At 41.4% G+C, this 20,785-nt stretch overlaps 1 protein-coding gene across 1 annotated transcript in view; it reads left to right on the top strand.

Annotated features, from left to right (window-relative positions):
* Positions 1 to 19,357, top strand: part of LOC147607723 (serpin-ZXA-like) — a 52,950-nt gene extending 33,593 nt beyond the window's left edge. Inside the window, exon 2 of the mRNA XM_086790362.1 lies at positions 18,362 to 19,357. Coding sequence (XP_086646488.1) covers positions 18,362 to 19,141 — 780 coding nt within the window. The 3' untranslated portion in view covers positions 19,142 to 19,357. The remainder of the gene's footprint in view (positions 1 to 18,361) is intronic.
* Positions 19,358 to 20,785: the final 1,428 nt, after the last annotated feature.

Raw genomic sequence — 20,785 nt, 5'->3', positions numbered from 1 at the left:
TACAAGTTTTGGCATGGCTGCACATTGATTTGAGTGAGTAAAAATCTCAATTTCAGCTGCTGTACTTGCCGGTACAGGTTTGGTACATCATTGGTGAGCACTTGGTACTGTTGTACAGTACTTTGGAAGGGGAACAGAGCACATTTAAGGTGCTGTCCTAAATCTGCAGCAACCAGATTTTGGTGTTTTCATCACATACAGTGGGAGTAGAGTTGCATTTGTGCTTCCGCAGTGGGAGATAAAGCTTGGGAGAACAATTGTGAGCACTTTGTGTGCTTTTGGTGCAGTGTTTGCACATTTTGCAGGGAGTCAGGCATTGACAGGTTGCATATTGCTATGGCAACCACAGGTGAGAGCTCTTCATTGCTTCACATCAAGAAGCTTGAAGGCTCGCATAATTATGATATTTGGCAAACCCAGTGCTACAATGTGTTGCTCCAGAAAAAGCAGCACAAGCCTATCAAAGAAAGGGGTGTGATGCCCGCTTCTCTTACTGCTGAAGAGTGGGAAGATATGGATGAGCTGGCAAGATCTACTATCATGTTGTCTGTGTCAGACTCATTACTTTTCAGCATTCGTGAAGAGAAGACAGCTTGGGGAATGTGGCAGAGATTGCAGGACTTGTATGCCCAACAAAGTGCCTCAAGCAAAGTGTATTGGTTGAAGAAACTCATAGGTCTTCAGATGAAGGAAGGGGCATCTATGGCAGCCCATTTAAATGAGTTTAATGGTATTGTCAGCCAAGTTATAAATCAAAAATTGGCAATGGACGATGAGTTCAAAGCCACTTTTCTGTTATGCACTTTGCCAGAGAGTTGGGACACATTCAGGACAGCCACTAGCAATTCGCATGCTATGCTGTCATATGCAGATGTTGAGGGTGCTCTTCTTCAAGAAGAGATGAACAGGAAAAACAACTCTGTTGGAAAGTTCAATGCAATGAATGCACGTGGGAGATCCCAGCAAAGGGGTAAAAGCCAAGAACGGGGAAGGAGCAAGTCCCGCTCCAAAAAGGACTTGGAATGCCATTATTGTGGCAAAAAGGGACACATCAAAAAGCAATGCTACAAATGGAAAAATGATCAAAAGGAAAAGGGAAAAGGCAAAGACAAAGACAAAGATGAAGCTAAAGATGTAAAGCCAAAGGGCAAAAGTGGAGTCAAGATTGAAGAAATTAATGTGTCACATGCAAGTGACAGTGAGGATGAGGTCCTATTTACGTCTTCACTTGATGCCCATTCACTTCTTACAGGTGGTCATGGTATCCACTCATGGATCATTGATTCAGGTGCCTCCTTTCATGTCACAGGTTGCAGAGACTTGTTTGTCAGGTATACTGCTGGCAATGAAGGAGTAGTTTATTTGGGTGATAACCATGCATGCAAGATTCTTGGCAGAGGTGATGTGAGGCTTGTGTTTTCAGATGGCTCACAGCTTATGCTCCATGATGTCAGGCATGTGCCTGAGATCAAGAAGAATCTGCTTTCTACTGGACAGCTTGATGATGCTGATTATGTTACCACATTTGGTCGTGGAAAGTGGAAGATTAGTAAGGGCTCACTGGTTGTTGCCAGAGGCTCTAAGGTGGACACTCTTTACTTCATGCATGCAAGTGTTTGTCACCATGCTAATGTAAATGCAACCGAGTTGCCGGAAATTTCTATGTGGCATAGCCGGTTGGGACACATAAGTGTCAAAGGAATGGAGCAATTGTCTTGTTTGGGTTACTTGCCTTCTCTAAAGTTTTCAAGTTTTCAGTTTTGTGAGCATTGTATATATGGTAGGTCTATCCTCTTCGTTTGAAGAGTGATACATTCTCAGTGTTTCAGAAGTTTGTTGCTCTTGTTGAGAATCAAACTGGCAAAACACTGAAAGCTTTGCGTTCCGACAATGGTGGAGAGTATATGTCCAAACAGTTTCAGGACTTTTGTGATGCTAAAGGCATCAAGAGGGAGCTCTCTACTCCTTATGATCCTCCACAAAACGGGACAGCAGAGAGGATGAACAGGACCATTCAGGAGAAGGTCCGTTCTATGTTGTCACATGCTACATTACCTCATGGTTTTTGGACTGAAGCTGTTATGACAGCCGTTCACCTTATAAACAGGTCACCTAACACGAGGCTTGGTGGAAAAGTGCCAGAGGAAGTATGGATAGGGAAGCCTCCGTCATACAAGCACTTGAGAGTGTTTGGTTGCGTTGCGTACGTGCACATACGCAGGGAAATGCGCACCAAACTTGATCCTAAGTCTCACAAATGCATATTCCTAGGATATGGTGACAGAGGTGAAATGGGGCATAGACTTTGGGATCCCGTGAATAGAAAGATCATACGCAGCAATGATGTCATTTTTGATGAAACATGCATGTATAAGGAGCCTGCAAGGCAACAGGAGCCTAGCAGAGTCATCTTTGATGATGATGGACATCATGGACAACAACAAAGGGCTGTAAATCAGCCATTACAGCAGGAAAACCAGCCCTTAAATGGTGCTGAAAATGGTCCAAATGGACAGCCAGAGATGGCAGAAGATATCCCTATGGATATACCACAGTTAGAGGAGATACCGGGCATGATTTTTCAGCCTTATGGCATGGAACAGGAGCCACCAATGGGTGATATGCAGGCTGGACAGCAACCTGCAAATGATGGTCATTGGGTACGGAGGTCCACAAGACCCTCCAGAGCCCCTGACAGGTTTGTTCCAGGGGTTGACTACTTGATGCTCACTGACTGTGGGGAGCCCTCATGTTATAAGGAGGCTTTACAGAGGGCAGACAAGGCTCTTTGGGAGCGTGCCATGAAGTCAGAGATGGATTCTCTGCACAAAAATGGAACATGGAAGTTGGTGCATTTGCCTGCAGGCAAGAAGGTTTTGCCATGCAAATGGGTTTACAGGCTCAAAGTTGCACCAGATGCAAAGCCAAGATACAAAGCCAGGTTAGTGGCTAAGGGCTTCAAGCAGGAATATGGTGTGGACTTTGATGAGATCTTCTCTCCAGTGGTCAAAATGACCACACTTAGAGCTGTATTAGCTTTGGTTGCACATGATGATCTGGACTTGATTCAGACGGATGTGAAGACTGCTTTTCTGCACGGTGATCTCCATGAGGAGATACTTAGTACATTAAAAGTACTAAGTGTACTATGTACTATAACTTATGGGCTTGTACACACTATAAGGGTGGGCATAATGCCTTTACCCCAACAACCTCCCACTTAAAGGCAAAGTGCCCTTAAATGAAGGAAAAGAAAAAAAATCAGCATGTACATGATAATATACAAGGCCATATCAAGGCTGAAACTGGCCTCATCCAATGCCCATCAAGTGTCTGCAATGAGCAAACCGCTCCGGAGGCAAACTCTTTGTCAACAGATCAGCCGGGTTGTCATCCGTATGAATCTTAACAAGCTGAATTTGCTTGTTCTCTATCACCTCTCTGATGAAGTGATACTTCACATCCACATGCTTCGTCTTTGCATGAAAGACAGGGTTCTTTGCCAACTGGATGGCACTCTGACTATCACAATGCAACAATGGAATATCCCCTGTATAACCCAAATCAACCACTAACCGAGATAGCCATAATGCCTCCTTGCAAGCCTTTGTGGCTGCAATATACTCGGCCTCTGTAGTAGATAGGGCTGTGCACTTCTGCATCCTGGATATCCATGACACAGCACCTCCTGTGAATGTAAACACATAACCGGTACCAGACTTCCGGTTATCTGGATGACCGGCATAATCCGAATCCGTGTAACCATGCACTAATGCATCCTGTTTGCCAAAGCATATGCACATATCCTGTGTGCCCTTCAGGTATCTCATGACACCTTTCACTGCTTCCCAATGCTTCTTGCCAGGTTTGGCCATGTATCTAGAAACCACTCCCACTGCAAATGCAATGTCTGGCCTAGTAGCAACCATGGCATACATGAGACTGCCACAAGCTGAAGCATACGGAATCTTGGCCATATCAGCCCTGCCACTATCTGACTGTGGGCTGTCCATAGCACTGAGTTTCACATATGGAGGCAAAGGAGTACTAGTCTTCTTCCCCCCGTCCATATTGAACCTCTGCAAAACTTTGCCAATGTATTCCTTCTGAGACAAATACAACACATGCTGATTTCTGTCCCGAAGTATCCGCATACCCAAGATGTGATTTGCATCACCCAAATCCTTCATATCAAAGGTTTGATGCAGCCTCTTCTTCAAGGCATCCATCTCTTTACGAGATTTCCCGGCAATCAACATATCATCAACATACAAGATGAGGATCAATAGACTGCCATCCAAAGCTTTCTTAGTGTACAAGCAGTGATCTATGTCACTTCTCCTGAAATCCTGTGATTTCATGAATGTATCAAATTTATGATACCATTCCCTTGGTGCCTGTCAAGCCCATAAGTTATAGTACATAGTACACTTAGTACTTTTAATGTACTAAGTGCACTATGTGTACTAGTGCAATATACATGTGTGATAGGGGAGTCACACACTCAATGCATGAGTTGACTTATCCCCACAACTCTCTCTCTCTCTCTCTCCCTTGTTCTTCTCTGTGTATGTCTCACACACATGAATTAACCTAACCCTAATTCTTGTTTCTCCCACATACTTTTCCAAAAGCTTTATTTTCTCTTGGTTTTGAACATTCATATTTTCTTTTCTATTATGGACATCATTCACATAAATCAAACAACATTGCACACAATCTTTAATGGCTCGAGAGACTTGCATATGGCTTACCATTGGTATGGTATCTCTACTTACTCCAACTTGGATTTCGTACTTCTTGTCTCTATGCTTGAATTCCACCTTCTTTTTCTGGGAGTAGAGAGCTGAATCTACCCTGTGATTCCAAGGCATGCCGAGAATCACATCAGAACCATCAAGATTGGCGATGCAAAAGGTATCTTGATCACTGTAGCCTTGTAGTTGGAATTTCAGCTTGTTGATGTAAGGTACAACTGTCTTCTCCGCATCTCCATCATCAGGATGAACAACTTGGTGTAGTTCCAATGGAGTATCCATATCTTCATTCCTTAGGCCAAGCTCTTTTGCTAATTGCCAAGAGATGAAGTTCTCATTGACTGCAGGGTCTATCAAGAAAAGAGCTTGCTTTCCTTGCATTTGACCCCAAGCCTTCAATGGTTGGTGCATCTCTGGTGTGTGAGTTGTGTTCTCCACCACATCTCCTATCTCATTGATTGCGACTTGTGGTATGGAGTTGTTGGAGGGTTTGTTTTGTCCTTTGTTGGGACAATGTTTGGAGATGTGACCTGGCTGTCCACACTTGAAGGACTTCCCTTCAGCGTTGCTTTTCTTCTTCAAAGATCTGCTTTGTTTGGGAATACATATTGGAGCGGAATTGAGGGGCATTGGAAGGTCCATAAGGCCTTATCTTTTTTTGAGTTGGTAGCTGCCTTTGTTGCTGTTTTCCTCCTTTAGTGGCTGAATTATCCTCCTTGTCAAAGGGCCTCTTCTTTTCATTCTTTTGAAGCACCTTGTTGTTGCCATGCTCCATTTTCCATGTCTTTGCATGATCTATGAGTTCTCTCAAATTGGAGCAGTACGAAGTCTGAAGTGTAGGCCACCTTGGAACTTCCTCATCTCTTTTGAAATGCTTCCCCAAAATCTCTTCGTATAATCATCAAGAGACTCAATCTTTCTTTGCCAAAACCGATTCCACTCCATCTTCACATCTCTTTTGAAATGAACGGGAAGAAACTGGGCCTTCAGCATTCGAATAAAAGACCTCCAAGATTTTGGGGAAGCATGGTCGCATTCCAACCCCGTCCACCAAGTGTGAGCTAAGTCGGTTAAATGAAGAGCTGTAAACTTGATCTTTTCTTTTTCTTTATAGTTATCATGACCATATAAAATTTGAAATTGACTAATAAACTTAAGAAGAAGATCGGTGTTACGAGAACCATCATATGTTCTGAATTTGTTCTTTTCAAGCTGGAATAAGGATTTGGTCCTCTTTGATTGCCTTCTTCTATGTCCAGAACTTAATGCTGAAGAAGTCGAAGACGAAGATGGAGAAGAAGATGGTAATCGACGATGTTTGCGAGGATGTTGATGAGACCGTCTTTGATAGCTTCGCCCACGAGAATTGTGTGAACTCCCATCTGATGAAGATGAGGAGGAAGAAGAAGAAAACGTTCTTAATGAAGAAGAACTTCGATGATGCCTCTTTGAGACTGATCGACCTCTTTCCTTCTTCACACTATTCTTCTCAGTAGCCTCCATATTTGAGAGTTGTTGATGAATTAATTGATTTTCCTCCCGAAGGCTTTTTATTGCTTTCAAAAGAGTGCTTTGCTCTCCCACATGGTTTTCGTGGGTAGCTTGAGTCTCCAGTGGATGAGTATGATTATGAAAACAAGAAAATGCAAAGAGTAAAGTCGTACTAGCATGTAACTAAAGAAAATACTAATTGCAAGCGCTACCAGTGTAGGGGGCATAGGATCAAGCTAAAGCTCTGATACCATTGTAAGCGTCCCATACAACGTGATATGCTTAACAATTAATATTTTCGTTTATTTTCGATGGTTATTTCACACTTAAAATAGATGAATAACAAAACTAACTCCAAATAGCTCAATGCTGAAATTAATTACAACACATGTGCATAAGATAGCGATACATATTGGAAGTAAAGTTGAGAGACATAATGGAGCCAGATTGAGGGTTGAAGATGGACAACCCCCCAAGATGGGAATTTGTTTTTGCTCAATCCAAGTACTTTAGGATTGAGTTCAGTTACAATCAACCTGAGAGTGAAGAAGAAGCAATCTTCACTCTCACAGACCATGCAAAAGTCTATGCTAATGAACATACAAAAACAAGCAAGTATACAAATGCATTTTCTTACAATACGTAGATAGTGAGAAGCCCGAATGGGAGAGTGAGTAATTAGCCTTCTTGTTGATGTAGAGCTGTACAATAGTTGCAACTTTGTACTTGATCCAAAGATGAAGGGAAAAGAGACTTTATAAAGCTAAAATTGGAGTACTAAGAGAGTTGAAACCTCATTTATAGACTTGCTGCAATAATGGACGGCATGGAAAATGTGGAAGATGGAGTAGTTACATCATGTGGAAGCGTTGATGGAGAGGTAGAGGTTGTACCCAAGTGGTGTGGGTTGCTTTAGGGTGAGTAGGAACTGATTTACAGCAAGGGAGTTGTGTGTAGAATGAGAGGAAAAGAGTTGTATTTATAGGAAAAGAGAGCTTCAAGGCTTAAGAGGGAAAGTAAGGCTGAAAAAGACAAGTGTCCAGACACATGTTAGAAGGTGGGACAAGTAGAGGGACACTTGGAAACTCAAGTGACAAGTGTTGGGACGCTTGTCCATTCTTCTAGAACACTTGGAGCTCAAGTGACAAGTGTTGGGACACTTGTTCATTCTTCTAGAACTTTCTGTGGTGAGGTGTCAACTGCCAAAGGAATAGAAACGTCCAAATTTAGTAAGCATAGTTAAATGCAAAAACTACTAAATATAGTAAGTGATTTCTAAAATTTAGAAAATCTTTATTTTTTAGGGTTAGCCTTCTTAGGTTAAACCGAGGTTCCTATTTTTTAGGACCCGACCCTAGATTTTAGGGACACCCCAATATGGGAGTCAAATGAAAGCTCTTTCCGTCCACATTCACAAAACAGTAATGGATTTTCAATCTGATGCATCTAACTCATGTAAAATGAAAATCAAGCAATCACTCTAACATAGACTTTAATTGGTCATGCCATCTTATCGATTGTAATTGTCTATTTTGGCGGATCTAGCCCACACTCCGAGGCGTCAATCCTCTCTATGTGCGAGCTTGACTCTGGTATGCTTGAGTTCCGGCCACAGGCGCCCAATGAGGTCATATAGGTGGAAGTGTGCACTATCCATGCGCTAGCCCATTGCGTGGACCCATATGAATGAACTTATGCTTACTGTCGTTAATGGAAAATGCTGATTTGGAGATGTACTTGGTTGATCCAAACTGTTAGACTGCATGTTGGCTCTGCAATCTTTGTCGATTATAAATGACCCGTGAGCTGCCTTCATATAGTAAAGTGATAACAAGTCGTAATCAAGTCAGTTTTCACTTTTCAGGCCATTAAAAGTCATAAAAAATGTGTTCATATTGTGTCCATAATATGTCCCAACCATTGGTGCATGTCTTGGGCACCTCCGGGCACCTATAGGGCCACCAAATTGGCTCCAAACTACCCATATATGACCTCTAACTTTGCCCTTACGGCGGTTGTAAGGAATAGTCATGTCTATGTGGCACTGGATTCAGATGTGCACGTGACACAAATATTAATAATTGGTAAAAGAATAATGTTTAAAAATATTATGCGGTGTGAAATCGAAACAGTATTAAATGAGGGGAACCTTGCCTTTAAAATTCAATTAATCTTGGTCGATGTCGAATTATGATTCCAAATTAGTAAATTTAAACTTATAGTAACTAATTGGTTTGAAAATAGACGTAGTACAAAACATATAAAAGGTACATGAAGCTATAGAATAGTATAATTTTTTGAAGTGAGAAATGCACAAAGAAGTTGTCTATGGTCAAGGATGTCATACGCCACATTCATACATTTAAAAGAGTTGGCAAGGAAAAGTATTCATGAGAAGGGTAATGGTTACAATCGGAAATTCATCTTTGGTCTTTGGGATATGGAGTCGTATTTCCGTAACCATGTTGGAGAAAAACAAAATCTAAAGTTTAGATAAGGTGTCTGGGTAGGCATTTCGAGTTAGGGAAGTGTTGTCAAAGTCCATCACTTTTGTTGCCGAGTCCCAAATAGTTCCATGAACCCAAAGCATGAAGGGTCTCCATCTGTCAAGAAAATATCTGGGAGAAGGTTCATAGTCGATGAGCTTTTCCCCCAAGTTATGAATGTGTGGCCTTGAAGTGTTTCTAAGAGCCAAGAGGAGTGGTTGGATTGAAGACTGGTTAGCCATTGTAGTTACAGTCAAAGCCAAATTATGTCAAGAAGACGTCGAAAACTTGTCTCTCAAAGTCCTCTCAATACTGTCGTTCTTGATTCGGGAGCACACGAAGGGAATCAAATTGTTGCTAGACAGTAGGATCATGGATGGAGTAGATATTCACCTATGCTTGAGGTTTTGAACCAAAAAGAAAGACTAAAATAGAAAGAGAGAGTAAAAGTTACGTGTCGTGTGGTATGATAACTCCATGGAAAAAACTATTCCTGACCGAAACTTCTTGCCAAATTAGCTTAATACACTAAAAGTATATTTGTCGAGCAAAAATAAAGCAAGAAGATTGTCCTTGAATTAATTAATTAACATGCACGTTCCTGAAAGGTGAATTTGGGCATGTTCTTGGATTCATCTAGGTATATATATAATATATATACAAGAAAATGCCCAAGGGGTACTTTGACTAGTAGTTCATTGATAGTTAAGTTTACTTTGACTAGTAGTTCATTGATAGTCAAGTTTACTTTATGGGTCTCATATTTTAAGTCCATAAATTCATGTGAAACTTGAGAGGCGAGAACCTATTTCAAATGTTGGTTTTGTAAGAGAAGTGATGTGACAACTTAAGGGTCTTTATGGAAAAAAAATGTAACAAATTCTTATCTCATAAGCTTAATTAAGCTTTCTCTTTTCCCAAGACACCATGAGGAAGGAGGGTGAAAATGTTATAAACCCTTCAATGTGTAAGCTCGTATTGGGCACCGTATCGTGGTTTAGCAACACTTAGACACTTAAGATCTTTATGACAGCTCAAAACATAGACGAAAGTGAAAAGAGAAAATGCTCAGTAACACCACACCGGGGCCGGAATCTCGGGTCAACTCTCCCATCAATATCAAGTATATTAGTGGAGTATTTTAGTGGTACAATGTTCCACGGGCTTTTAAGCCAGATTTGCCATAATGAAATAATCATCAAACTAGAGTTTGTCGGAGATGATTTCCGTATTTGTGCCTTCCAACAAACCTCGTCAGTTCCTGGAGTGATGCAAGCCTTTCCTTGGTGTTCTGCATCTACACACTAGTTTGGTGTGCCTGTACTAGCACAACCTACACGCCTCACAACCAAATCTTGGCTGAAAGCTCAATTCTTGGTACTGGAGAACATTCCCGGGAGTAGCTAGTCCTTAGACTATTCCGACCATGCTAGAGTCTCCCTGGCTATCACGGGCGCCACTCAAGGACTCAATTTGGCACTTTGGCCGCCTGAAACAGCTCCAAAACAGAATTCAGCACTGTAGATGTCGTTGACCAGCAGCAATACACCTTCCGGCCGGAACAGATTCTTCACACAAGCTGCCTGGACAGCCCCTACATGCTGGTTGCTGATGTGGCAGCCTGCGTAGGACCAAATTCAGGGTTTGCAAAAAACTGATGTTTGAGACATGGAATGGGACGCCCTCAGTCTGTGTATGCTCGGTTTCACCAACAGATGAAAATTCAGCCCCCCATGAGCAAAAATGATGATCAGCTGGGTAGCAGTGAAAGACGATGATTTGCACCAGCAAGGGATGAAATGAGGCGTGGTTACTGGCAAGAACTCATTGAAACATGCTATCTACTACTGCGTCTTTTATTCCACACGGATTCTACCCATGGTGTACCGTATTTTGGAACGCTAATGAATAGCTGGCTATCCCCTAGGTATCTACTCGGCTATCTCTCCAAGTAAAAGCTTCCTCTGTCGGATTTATCGCCCCCGCAAGGGACCAATGTGCTCAGTTTTGCAAAAGGATGCCTGTAGCACTTGGTAGGAACAAAAACGATATGAAGAGAGCCTGCACAAGGATGGTCACCTGAAAATGATACGTGCAAGACATAGACGAAACTGGAAAGAGAAAATGCTCAGTAACACTACACCGGGGCCGGAATCCTAGGCCGACCCCCCCCCCCCCCCTCAATACTAAGTATATTATTGGAGTATTTTAGTGGTACAATGGTCCACAGGCTTTTAAGCCAGATTTGTCATAATGCAATAATCATCAAACCAGAGTTTGTCGGAGATGGTTTCCATAGTCATAGCCACCTTCCAGCAGACCTTGTCAATTCCGGAAGTGATGCTAGCCTTTCAAGTTTCCCTGGTGTTCCGGGTCCACACACTGGTCTGGTGTGCCCGTACTAGCACAACCTACGCTCCACACAACGAGATCTAGGCTGAAAGCTCAATTCTTGACACCGGAGAACATTCATGGGACCAATTTCCAATAGCAGCTAGTCCTTAGACTATTCCGACCACGCTAGAGTCTCCCTGGCTGTCACCGGCGCCGCTCACAGACTCAATCGGGCACGTTGGCTGCCCGAAACAGCACCAAAATAGAATTCAGCACTGTAGATGTCGTCGACCAGCAGCAATACACCCTCCAGCCACAACAGACTCTTCACACAAGCTGAATGGACAGCCCCTACAGGCTGGTTGCTGATGTGGCAGCTTGCACATGACCAAATTTAGGGTTTGCAAAAAACTGATGTTTGAGGCATGGAATGGGATGCCCCCAGCCTATAGAAGGAATGTTTTAAAGATAGCTGATGCTGAGAAAAAGGCAATTTCATATTGGGTGGGTAAGTGGTGTTACTAGTTTATGTTTGCATGAACATCCAACTAGGGGGCCAGGGAAGTCTTTTCCCTGGTACCCGGGACAAAACCTAGCCAAATTCCTAATTGGATCCCATCACTACAGTGGTTAGGCGATTGGCTAACCCATGGGACTGGATGGGTTTAGGTTGGACCGATGGATCCGTAAATTGAGAACTCAATTTCTGTTTAGTTCGATAGATGAAGTAAATTCCGGACAAAAATTGTTCTATGGAAAAGAATCAACGGCTGTGCCTCTCAACAATGAGGAAAAAAGCATTGGTCTCTATGATCCAAGTACAGTCTTTTTCCCTGATCTGACTATATATGCTTAGTTTCACCAATAGATGAAAATTCAGCCCTCCATGAGAAAAAACGATGATAAGGTGGGTAGCAATGAAAGATGACGATTTGCAGCCGCAAGGGATGAGATGAGACGCCTTCAGATGTGCTCTGTTTTGCAAAAGGATGCTGGTACAAGCAAAAATGATGAAGAGAGCTTGCACAAGGATGGGCGCTTGAAAATGATACGTGAGAGAGAAGGAAGCATGCATGAGCTTGCTAGTCTCCACACCAACCTTGTGCCACATGGGTGGGCTTGGGCTACTTACTAGGTGCCCAGCCCACTCCCTATGGTCACCTAGGTAAACAAGAGGGTGTACATATAAAATTTAATGAAATAAACAAAGGTTTCGGACGTACTTATCACCTGTTCACAGGCCACAAAACACGTTAGAATACAAGGCACTCGATGCCTACCCATGAACTGGACATTCATAGCAAGCAAACACACGAATACACATCATGCGAAAACAATGTCATGCATGCGAACATGTGTGCATGTGCACTTGATTTATGGACAAATCTCCCGGTCATGGAACATGTACAACACTGGCATATCTGTGCAGGAATCTGGCACATCGGAAAGCACATAACTCGGATCCAGAACTCTCGAATCCACACATTGGCCACATTTGGGTGCGAGAAACTGGCCACATTTGGGCACGAGAAACTGGCCACATTTGGGCACGAGAAACTAGGGAAAACCATATAAATGGCCAAATGATGAGACTAAAAATTATCATTTTTTAAAATCAAATAGTCAAAAGGGAAGTTTAAATTCTTGAATGTGACTTGTACTTTCAATTGAGAGTAAGTAAATGAAGCTTAATCTATTAATCAATTAAACTTGCTTAAGCTTTTAAAATTATTAGGTTTAAAAGGTATTAAGCATTAAAAGGAATTCCTTTTGAAGTTTGTAAGCTTTAAAAGCTTCAAAATTTAAAACCTTTGAGATTATAATATTTGTAAGTTCATAAGTAATCTTTGAGGGCTATAAGTTCTTGTAATCTTTGAGGTAAGACTTTACTAATTTAAGTTGGAACTTCGTCGACTTCGATTGTTTCATTGGAGCCCAAGGGAGAAGGAGAAAATAGTAATAATAATAATAATTAAGCATTAGAAAACTAAGCTTAATCTAAGCTCTTTTTCAAAAAAGAAGTCATTGACAGTGTAAACATGTAACATGCAGTGGAAGTATTCGTAATTGAGGATCGTGTCACACAAATGCTCACACCATCTTCTGTATCCTGAGTTTCATGAGTTTAGCAATCCACTTTAAGACTTCAAACTTTAAGAGATTTGAGAGAGAGAGAGAGAGAGAGAGAGAGAGAGAGAGATGGAAACTGTACACCGTACGGGGTCTCGAATTACCCACTGAAGGGCTCCCTATCTCGTTACCGGAATAGTATTTGCTTTATTACTTTGAAGAGACTGACGATAAGCCAAACGCAAGATCCCGGAAGACCAAGAGTCGGGCTGAATTGTACACGGCTGTAGAAACACCAATGATGTCCAATCTCGAGCCTATGCACTCTTCCCAATGGAATGAGGAAGGGCTGCATGTTGGGGTAAAGGCATTATGCCCACCCTTATAGTGTGTACAAGTCCATGTGTTTTATAGTACATAGTACACTTAGTACTTTGCCTCCATAGGTAAAACTCAGTGCTATGGACAGCCCACAGTCGGATAATGACAGGGCTGATATGGCCAAGATTCCGTATGCTTCAGCTTATGGCAGTCTTATGTATGCCATGGTGCTACCAGGCCGGACATTGCATTTGCAGTGGGAGTGGTTTCTAGATACATGGCCAAACCTGGCAAGAAGCATTGGGAAGCAGTGAAAGGTGTCATGAGATACTTGAAGGGCACACAGGATATGTGCATATGCTTTGGCAAACAGGATGCATTAGTGCATGGTTACACGGATTCGGATTATGCCGGTCATCCAGATAACCGGAAGTCTACTACCGGTTATGTGTTTACATTCACAGGAGGTGCTGTGTCATGGATATCCAGGATGCAGAAGTGCACTGCTTTATCTACTACGGAGGCCAAGTATATTGCAGCCACAGAGGCTTGCAAGTAGGCATTATGGCTATCTCGGTTAGTGGTTGATTTGGGTTATACAGGGGATATTCCATTGTTGCATTGTGACAGTCAGAGTGCCATCCAGTTGGCAAAGAACCCTGTCTTTCATGCAAAGACGAAGCATGTGGATGTGAAGTATCACTTCATCAGAGGTGTGATAGAGAACAAGCAAATTCAGCTTGTCAAGATTCATACGGATGACAACCTGGCTGATCTGTTGACAAAGAGTTTGCCTCCAGAGCGGTTTGCTCATTGCAGACACTTGATGGGCATTGGATGAGGCCAGTTTCAGCCTTGATATGGCCTTGTATATTATCATGTACATGCTGATTTTTCTTTTCCTTCATTTAAGGGTACTTTGCCTTTAAGTGGGAGGTTGTTGGGGTAAAGGCATTATGCCCACCCTTATAGTGTGTTCAAGCCCATGTGTTTTATAGTACATAGTATACTTAGTACTCTTAATGTACTAAGTGCACTATGTGTACTAGTGCAAATATACATGTGTGATAGAGGAGTCACACACTCACACTATGAGTTGACTTATCCCCACATGTCTCTCTCTCTCTCTCTCTCTCTCTCTCTCTCCCTTCTTCTCTGTGTGTGTGTGTCTCCCACATGAAACCCTAATTCTCTCCCATCACTGCAAATCTGAGATTGAGATAGGGGCTGTTTGGGACTGTTCTAGGCTATGTATGAATGCTGTAAATGAATATGAATGCTGAGTTTTACGTTCACTAAGTGGCTGTAGCAAAACGATGAAGATATGAATATTGAAAACTGTATGTATGCAGAAAATGCAAGGTTTACTGATGGCTGAATGCTGAAAACTGTTGCGTTTTGCTGGTGGAGGGCTGGATGCACATGCATTGATGCTCCTATGGCTGTAGGATGAAACGCTTCTCCAAAACGCAGGTTGCTGAAGTGAACTATGGGCTGAAGATTGAAACGTTGAAGCGCTTGAGGCTGATTGTTGAGATATGAGATGATATGCAGGAATGAGCAAAGCATGCCTATTTATACTACACTAAGGGCTGGTCGGTTGGCATTAAATGTTGGTCGACTGGACATAAAATGCTACACGATTGATAAATGGTATTGAAATGTTGAAAATTGTGGGAAAAATACTAGATAAATCCTAATAAATATTCTAATAAATACTAGATGATATCTAAGGGGTTATGCAATGGTCTAGATGAAATGGATGAATGATATGCAATATGTAGAGTGCTTTCTAATGCAAACCCTAAGGTTTCTATTGACTCTACATGCATGAATGCATCTCTTCAAGTGGGTTAAGGGACTTGGATTGATTGACTGACTGTTCAAGGTTGAGGATGACCTACGTAGCTTGTGCCTGACTTATCTTGCATTGAGGATTACAATGGGGTTACGGGGTATGACAAATATCATCTTGAAAGGTACTAATACTGTATAATGTTGCACTGATGATGATGAGCTAGCTTGTCACCATGCACTACAGTGCAGATTGCATGTGACAAAAAATCCATGATGGTGATTATTATTATTACTATTATTATCTTAAAATAATAATCTGCACTACAGTGCAGATTGCATGTGACAAAAAATCCATGATGGTGATTATTATTATTACTATTATTATCTTAAAATATAAAATAATAATAATAATAAAGATTAAAAAATTTAAGCTTGTTTATAAGCTTTGGAAAGTATATATATATATATATATATATATATATATATATATATACACATATATATATAAATAAGCTTCATTATGTAAAGTTTAAAGTGTAGTAAGTTTTTTTTTTTGGATTGGCCGTCATTGCTGCTGCGTACGGCAATAAAATTCAAAGTTGGGTATTAAGCTTTTTAAAGCTTTTATCTTGTTAAGCTCTAAGCTTTTAAGTTTGAAGCTATTAAAAGCTTAAAGCCTTATAGCTTACACTAAAAAAAAATCAAACTAAATGACGATTTTAATCAAAAGCTACCGTCGCCGCCAACTGTGAGAAAGAAGAAGAGAGAAAAGAAGAAAATCTCCCGTCGCCGTTCGTATGGAGAGAGATGGATTAAAGCCTTTGAAAACCCTGAAGGTCGAACTTGAGTTGCTCCTTATGCTAATTGCATCTATGGTCTTTGATTTGGGAGAGGATTAGTGATGAAGAAAGTGGTTTTATAGTTTTCGAAAACAACTAGTAGTTTTCCACCTAGTTTTGACCTTTGGGTATTATCCAATGGTTAAAAGAACATAGTCTTAAATTTGGACATGTTCTTGGATTTATCTAGGTATATATAGTCTTAAATTCCTTAAGCCTCCAGGCTTCACCAGGCTTCAGCGTGGGCTTTTTCCTTGCTTTGATAGTGATTTTCAAGTGCTCCTCATGGTTGGCTTTGGCAAGCTTGTAGGCTTGTTTATTTGTCCAAGCTTGTCCTTCCTTTGTACTTGGCCTTGTGCACTGATACCACTGAAACGGATCTTTATTTCAAGTCAATTTGCCATATAGTTTAGCTTAATAAATACCTTTCAATTGCCAATTGCCATAGATGGAAATAAGAGACAGAAACCATAAGAATACGACACAAGATTGGGTTCAATCTCCCTCCCATGCATGAGGCTCTCTTCACAACATGAATATTTTAATCATATTTGAAAATTTAGTCCTTGAGCCAATAATAGAGTGCACATATATAATTGGGATTTGCTTTTACTAAAATTGGCAAGACACTTATCCTATTTATACTTTTGTGGCTTCCATCATAAACATTTGAGATGGCACAAAATAGGATCCTCCACGTGCGACACACTTGCATTGCTCATCACCTATCTCACAAATGTAAACATATTAGTTGTTCCAATTAATTATCACACCTCAATAATTATCACACACACACACACACACACACACACACTCACCATTTGCACCTTGTGTAACCTTTAAATAAATTAATCAAACTAAAGTGCTCCTTGTGCACATTTACCATTTGCACCTTGTGCAACCTTTAATTAAGGTGCAACCTTTAATTAAGTTGTCCGCACATTCGATTTAAGGGTTGGTTCCTACATAAATATTACTCGAGCATATATTCTTTCTAAAATATTGAGCATAAAAAATATAATAAATTTCATACTTGTAACAACTTCAGCACGTCGAATGCCAATCGATTGTAAATCTTTGTTTGGCCGTTCGTCTAGGAGTGGAATGAATGCACTGGAAAAATTAATCTTAATTCCAAAATTGTCTAACAATGGTTGTAAAAAACGATAGGTAAACTTGGTATCGTGATTTGATAAAATGGTTCTAGGTATGCCACCAATTGGGTACTAATGGTGGATAAACAGTTCTGCAACATCTTCGGTAGTCACATTAGCTGTGCAAGGAATAAGCATAATGAATTTGCTAAAACGATCAACCACGTTCGACTAGGAGGCAAATTTGTCACAAAATCCATGAAGATATCTTGGAAAGGGCCATCGAGAATTGGCAATGGTTGTAACAAACCTGCTTTCTTTCCATGTGACGCTTTCACCTTTTGACAAATTGGACAATGTTGCACATACGTGAACACTTTCCGCCTCATTTTGGGCCAGTAAAATTACTTCTCGGTCTTCTCCAATGTTGAGTTCATGCTCCTATGGCCACCAATGATGGTGTCATGGAGAATCATGGCCCTTAACTACTTCAAGACAGAGAGTCGACTTTTGTAGTAAAGCCAACCATTCCGTATCAAGAAATGACATGGTCTTGTGGCGTCCAATGCATGTTCCCACTGAGTATCGAATTTTGCACTCTCTTTCACATGCTCTTCACATCCACAAGTCTTCACCCTTGGCATGTGTTTGTCATGTTATTAAGCAATAGTTACCAACCCATGTAGGCATAAGGTTCACTGAGCACTCGCATTCACTAAGTTCATAAAGCAGTAACATTATCTTCCATATTAAGGTATTTATCATACATACAAATGGTATTACATTGTAACATTTCATTCTCACAACCAATACATATTTAGTACATATATTTCCTTGGGATCCTTCATGTAAAACAAGGTATGTAGGGTCGAATCACTACTAAATTGTTGAAGATAAGCCATCAGCTTCACATACAAGCCTACCATGTTGCCATCAACCTCATGAGCAATCTTCCATCATTTAATATATAGCTCAAACACTGACCATGAATAGATAGATCAGATTAAAAAATGCTGAGTATAAAGCATTGGAAAATTCATGATGACGTTATCTTTGAGGGAGTTTGGTACTGTAAAACATGATATTGGTTAAAATCAAATCTAATGATGAGCAGAAAATAAGGGAACTGTATGAACTTACCAATACAATCTATTTGTTTGGCTTCCATGCAGGCAGAAAATGCTAGAGTGGAGATCAACACATGGGTGACGGATGAAACAAAGGGCAAAATCGAGGAAATCCTTCCTGTGGGTGTACTAGATCAGCACAGCAAACTGGTCCTTGCAAATGCCCTGTACTTTAAAGGTGCTTGGCAGAAAAAGTTTAAAGTCTCTGATACATCGCAGGGGAATTTTTATCTTTTGAATGGGGGGACTGTTAGCATCCCCATGATGACCACTAAGAAGAAACAAGAAATTTCTACTCATGATTCTTTCAAAGTTCTCCGATTACCATACAGCAAGGGAGAGGATGGAAGGTCCTTTTCTATGTATGTTGTCCTACCCAATAACAGGACAGGCCTTGTCGACCTAGAAAGAACCTTGAGTTCTAATTTTCTTGAACGGACCTTGGTGAAGAGGAATGAGGTAGAGGTAGGTTCATTCAAGCTCCCAAGGTTCAAAGTGTCAGCAGGGTATGAAGTGCCAAAAGCGCTCTCAAAGCTTGGCCTCGAGCTACCATTTTCAAATCAAGCGGACTTTTCTGACATGGCGGATTTACCTGGGGGTCAGTCGCTTTCTATCAGCAATGTATTTCACAAGGCATTTGTGGAAGTCAATGAGGAAGGAACAGAGGCGGCAGCTGCAACTGCGGCTGTTGTCATGCTTAGGTCCATTAACCTCGGATCACCTGAAGATTTCATAGTTGATCATCCCTTTCTCTTCGTCTTAAAGGAAGATATGACAGGAATTGTTGTATTTATTGGGCATGTTGTGAATCCTCTTGTTAATTAGACATTAACTGCTGCTACACTGCTGGCCCTACAACATCTGTAGAGCTGGCTATTATCTTCTTTGCAAAAACCCTTGATAGACTTACAAGAGCCTTTCAAGGCCTTGTGTCGTACAAAGTTTACTTGCCCTAAGTGATTGTATGCCTAAAAACTCGGTAACATGGTGTGTAAAGTCCTAACATAATTAAGAAAAGAGCGCACTTAGTTGTTCTCGGCATGTTGGGCTCTCTGATCTCTCATGTAATATCTCTAAGAATTGTGTATTTGATGGTTTGCATCTTATGACAAATTTTAGCCAAAGAAGATTTTGATTAAAATTGTCTTGATTTGGAGGATTAATCTGCTCCACAAGGTCATCAAGTGGGAGTACAACTTAATATATTGTATAGGGCTTATGAACTTACAACTCAAACCCAAGTCAACTTATTTGTCGTGCTTTTTAAAAGGGCATTTTTGGCTTTGCAAAATTTCCATTTCTTTTTTTTCAAATCCTTTTATGGTTTGGCATCTCCTTAGTATTGTCTTCGTGTTCTCTTCTTCCTCGAGTCCTTTCCTTTCAAAGGATACAAGGAAATTTCATTTTTGGATGTGTAGAATTCTGCATACCTTCCCCCTCCTCTTCCCTACCCTCCCCTCCCGCTTTCTCTCTCTCTCTCTCTCTCTCTCTCTCATACACACATGTGAAATGTCTCAAGAGAAGGATGTTGTGCTTAGTGTTTTTATTTGGGTAGCGTAGGAAGGCGGGGAAAAGCTCGAAAATAGATAGAATAATGGATATATACAAGCCGGGGGAAAAAAACGTGCTAAAGAGGGAAAAAGTGTCCCGGCGGTCCTAAGTGTGTTCACACACATCACTGCCTATATATATGGCAACAAATCTCCCCTAGGAGTGATGGTGTGAACGAGAGCTGGCACTCATGTATGGGGAAGTGCCATGCCCGAAGTAGATCAGTCCACAAAGGGGAGCAAGCCCAAAGCTTTGTGGAAAGCTTCAAACTTCTCACGACGAGGAAGCGCCTTTGTGAAAAGATCGGTGAGGTTGTCGTGTGTTGGCACATATGCCAAGCTAATCTCTCCTGCTAAGAGTCTCTCCCTGACATAGTGATGATGCACCTCAATGTGCTTTGTGCGAGCATAAAAAACTGGGTTTCTCGGAACTACCAATGCGCTGTGACTGTCAGTGTAGATAGAGATGGCAGACTCCTGTCCAACACCCAAGTCAGCCACCATAAGCCATCTGAGCCACACACACTCAACCGTAGCTGTGAAAGCTGCCACATGTACTCAGCTTCACAACTAGAAGTGGCCACAGTAGGTTGCTTCTTGCTCAACCAAGATATGCATGAGCTATCGAGCATGAAACAAAAACCACTTGTGGACACTCTTGTGTCATAGCAACCAGCCCAATCTGAGTCCGAAAAAGCATGTAAATCTGGCGGCAATGATCTCCCTTGGGATAAAACAGCCCAAGATGTATGGTGCCACTCAAGTAGCGAAAGATGCGTTTAACTGCCTTCCAATGCTGAGACCCTGGGCTATGCATAAACCTGCTCACCTGTGAGTGCAAACTGAATGTCCGGCCTCGTAATGCATACATAAATGAGGCAACCAACAGCTGTCTGATAGAGTGTGACATCAAAGTGAT

The sequence above is a fragment of the Cibotium barometz genome, chromosome 55, assembly GCF_041138505.1.
Source record: "Cibotium barometz isolate CiBa-2024 chromosome 55, ASM4113850v1, whole genome shotgun sequence".
NCBI lineage: Eukaryota > Viridiplantae > Streptophyta > Polypodiopsida > Cyatheales > Cibotiaceae > Cibotium > Cibotium barometz.
This window is presented reverse-complemented; position numbering and strand designations above follow the sequence as displayed.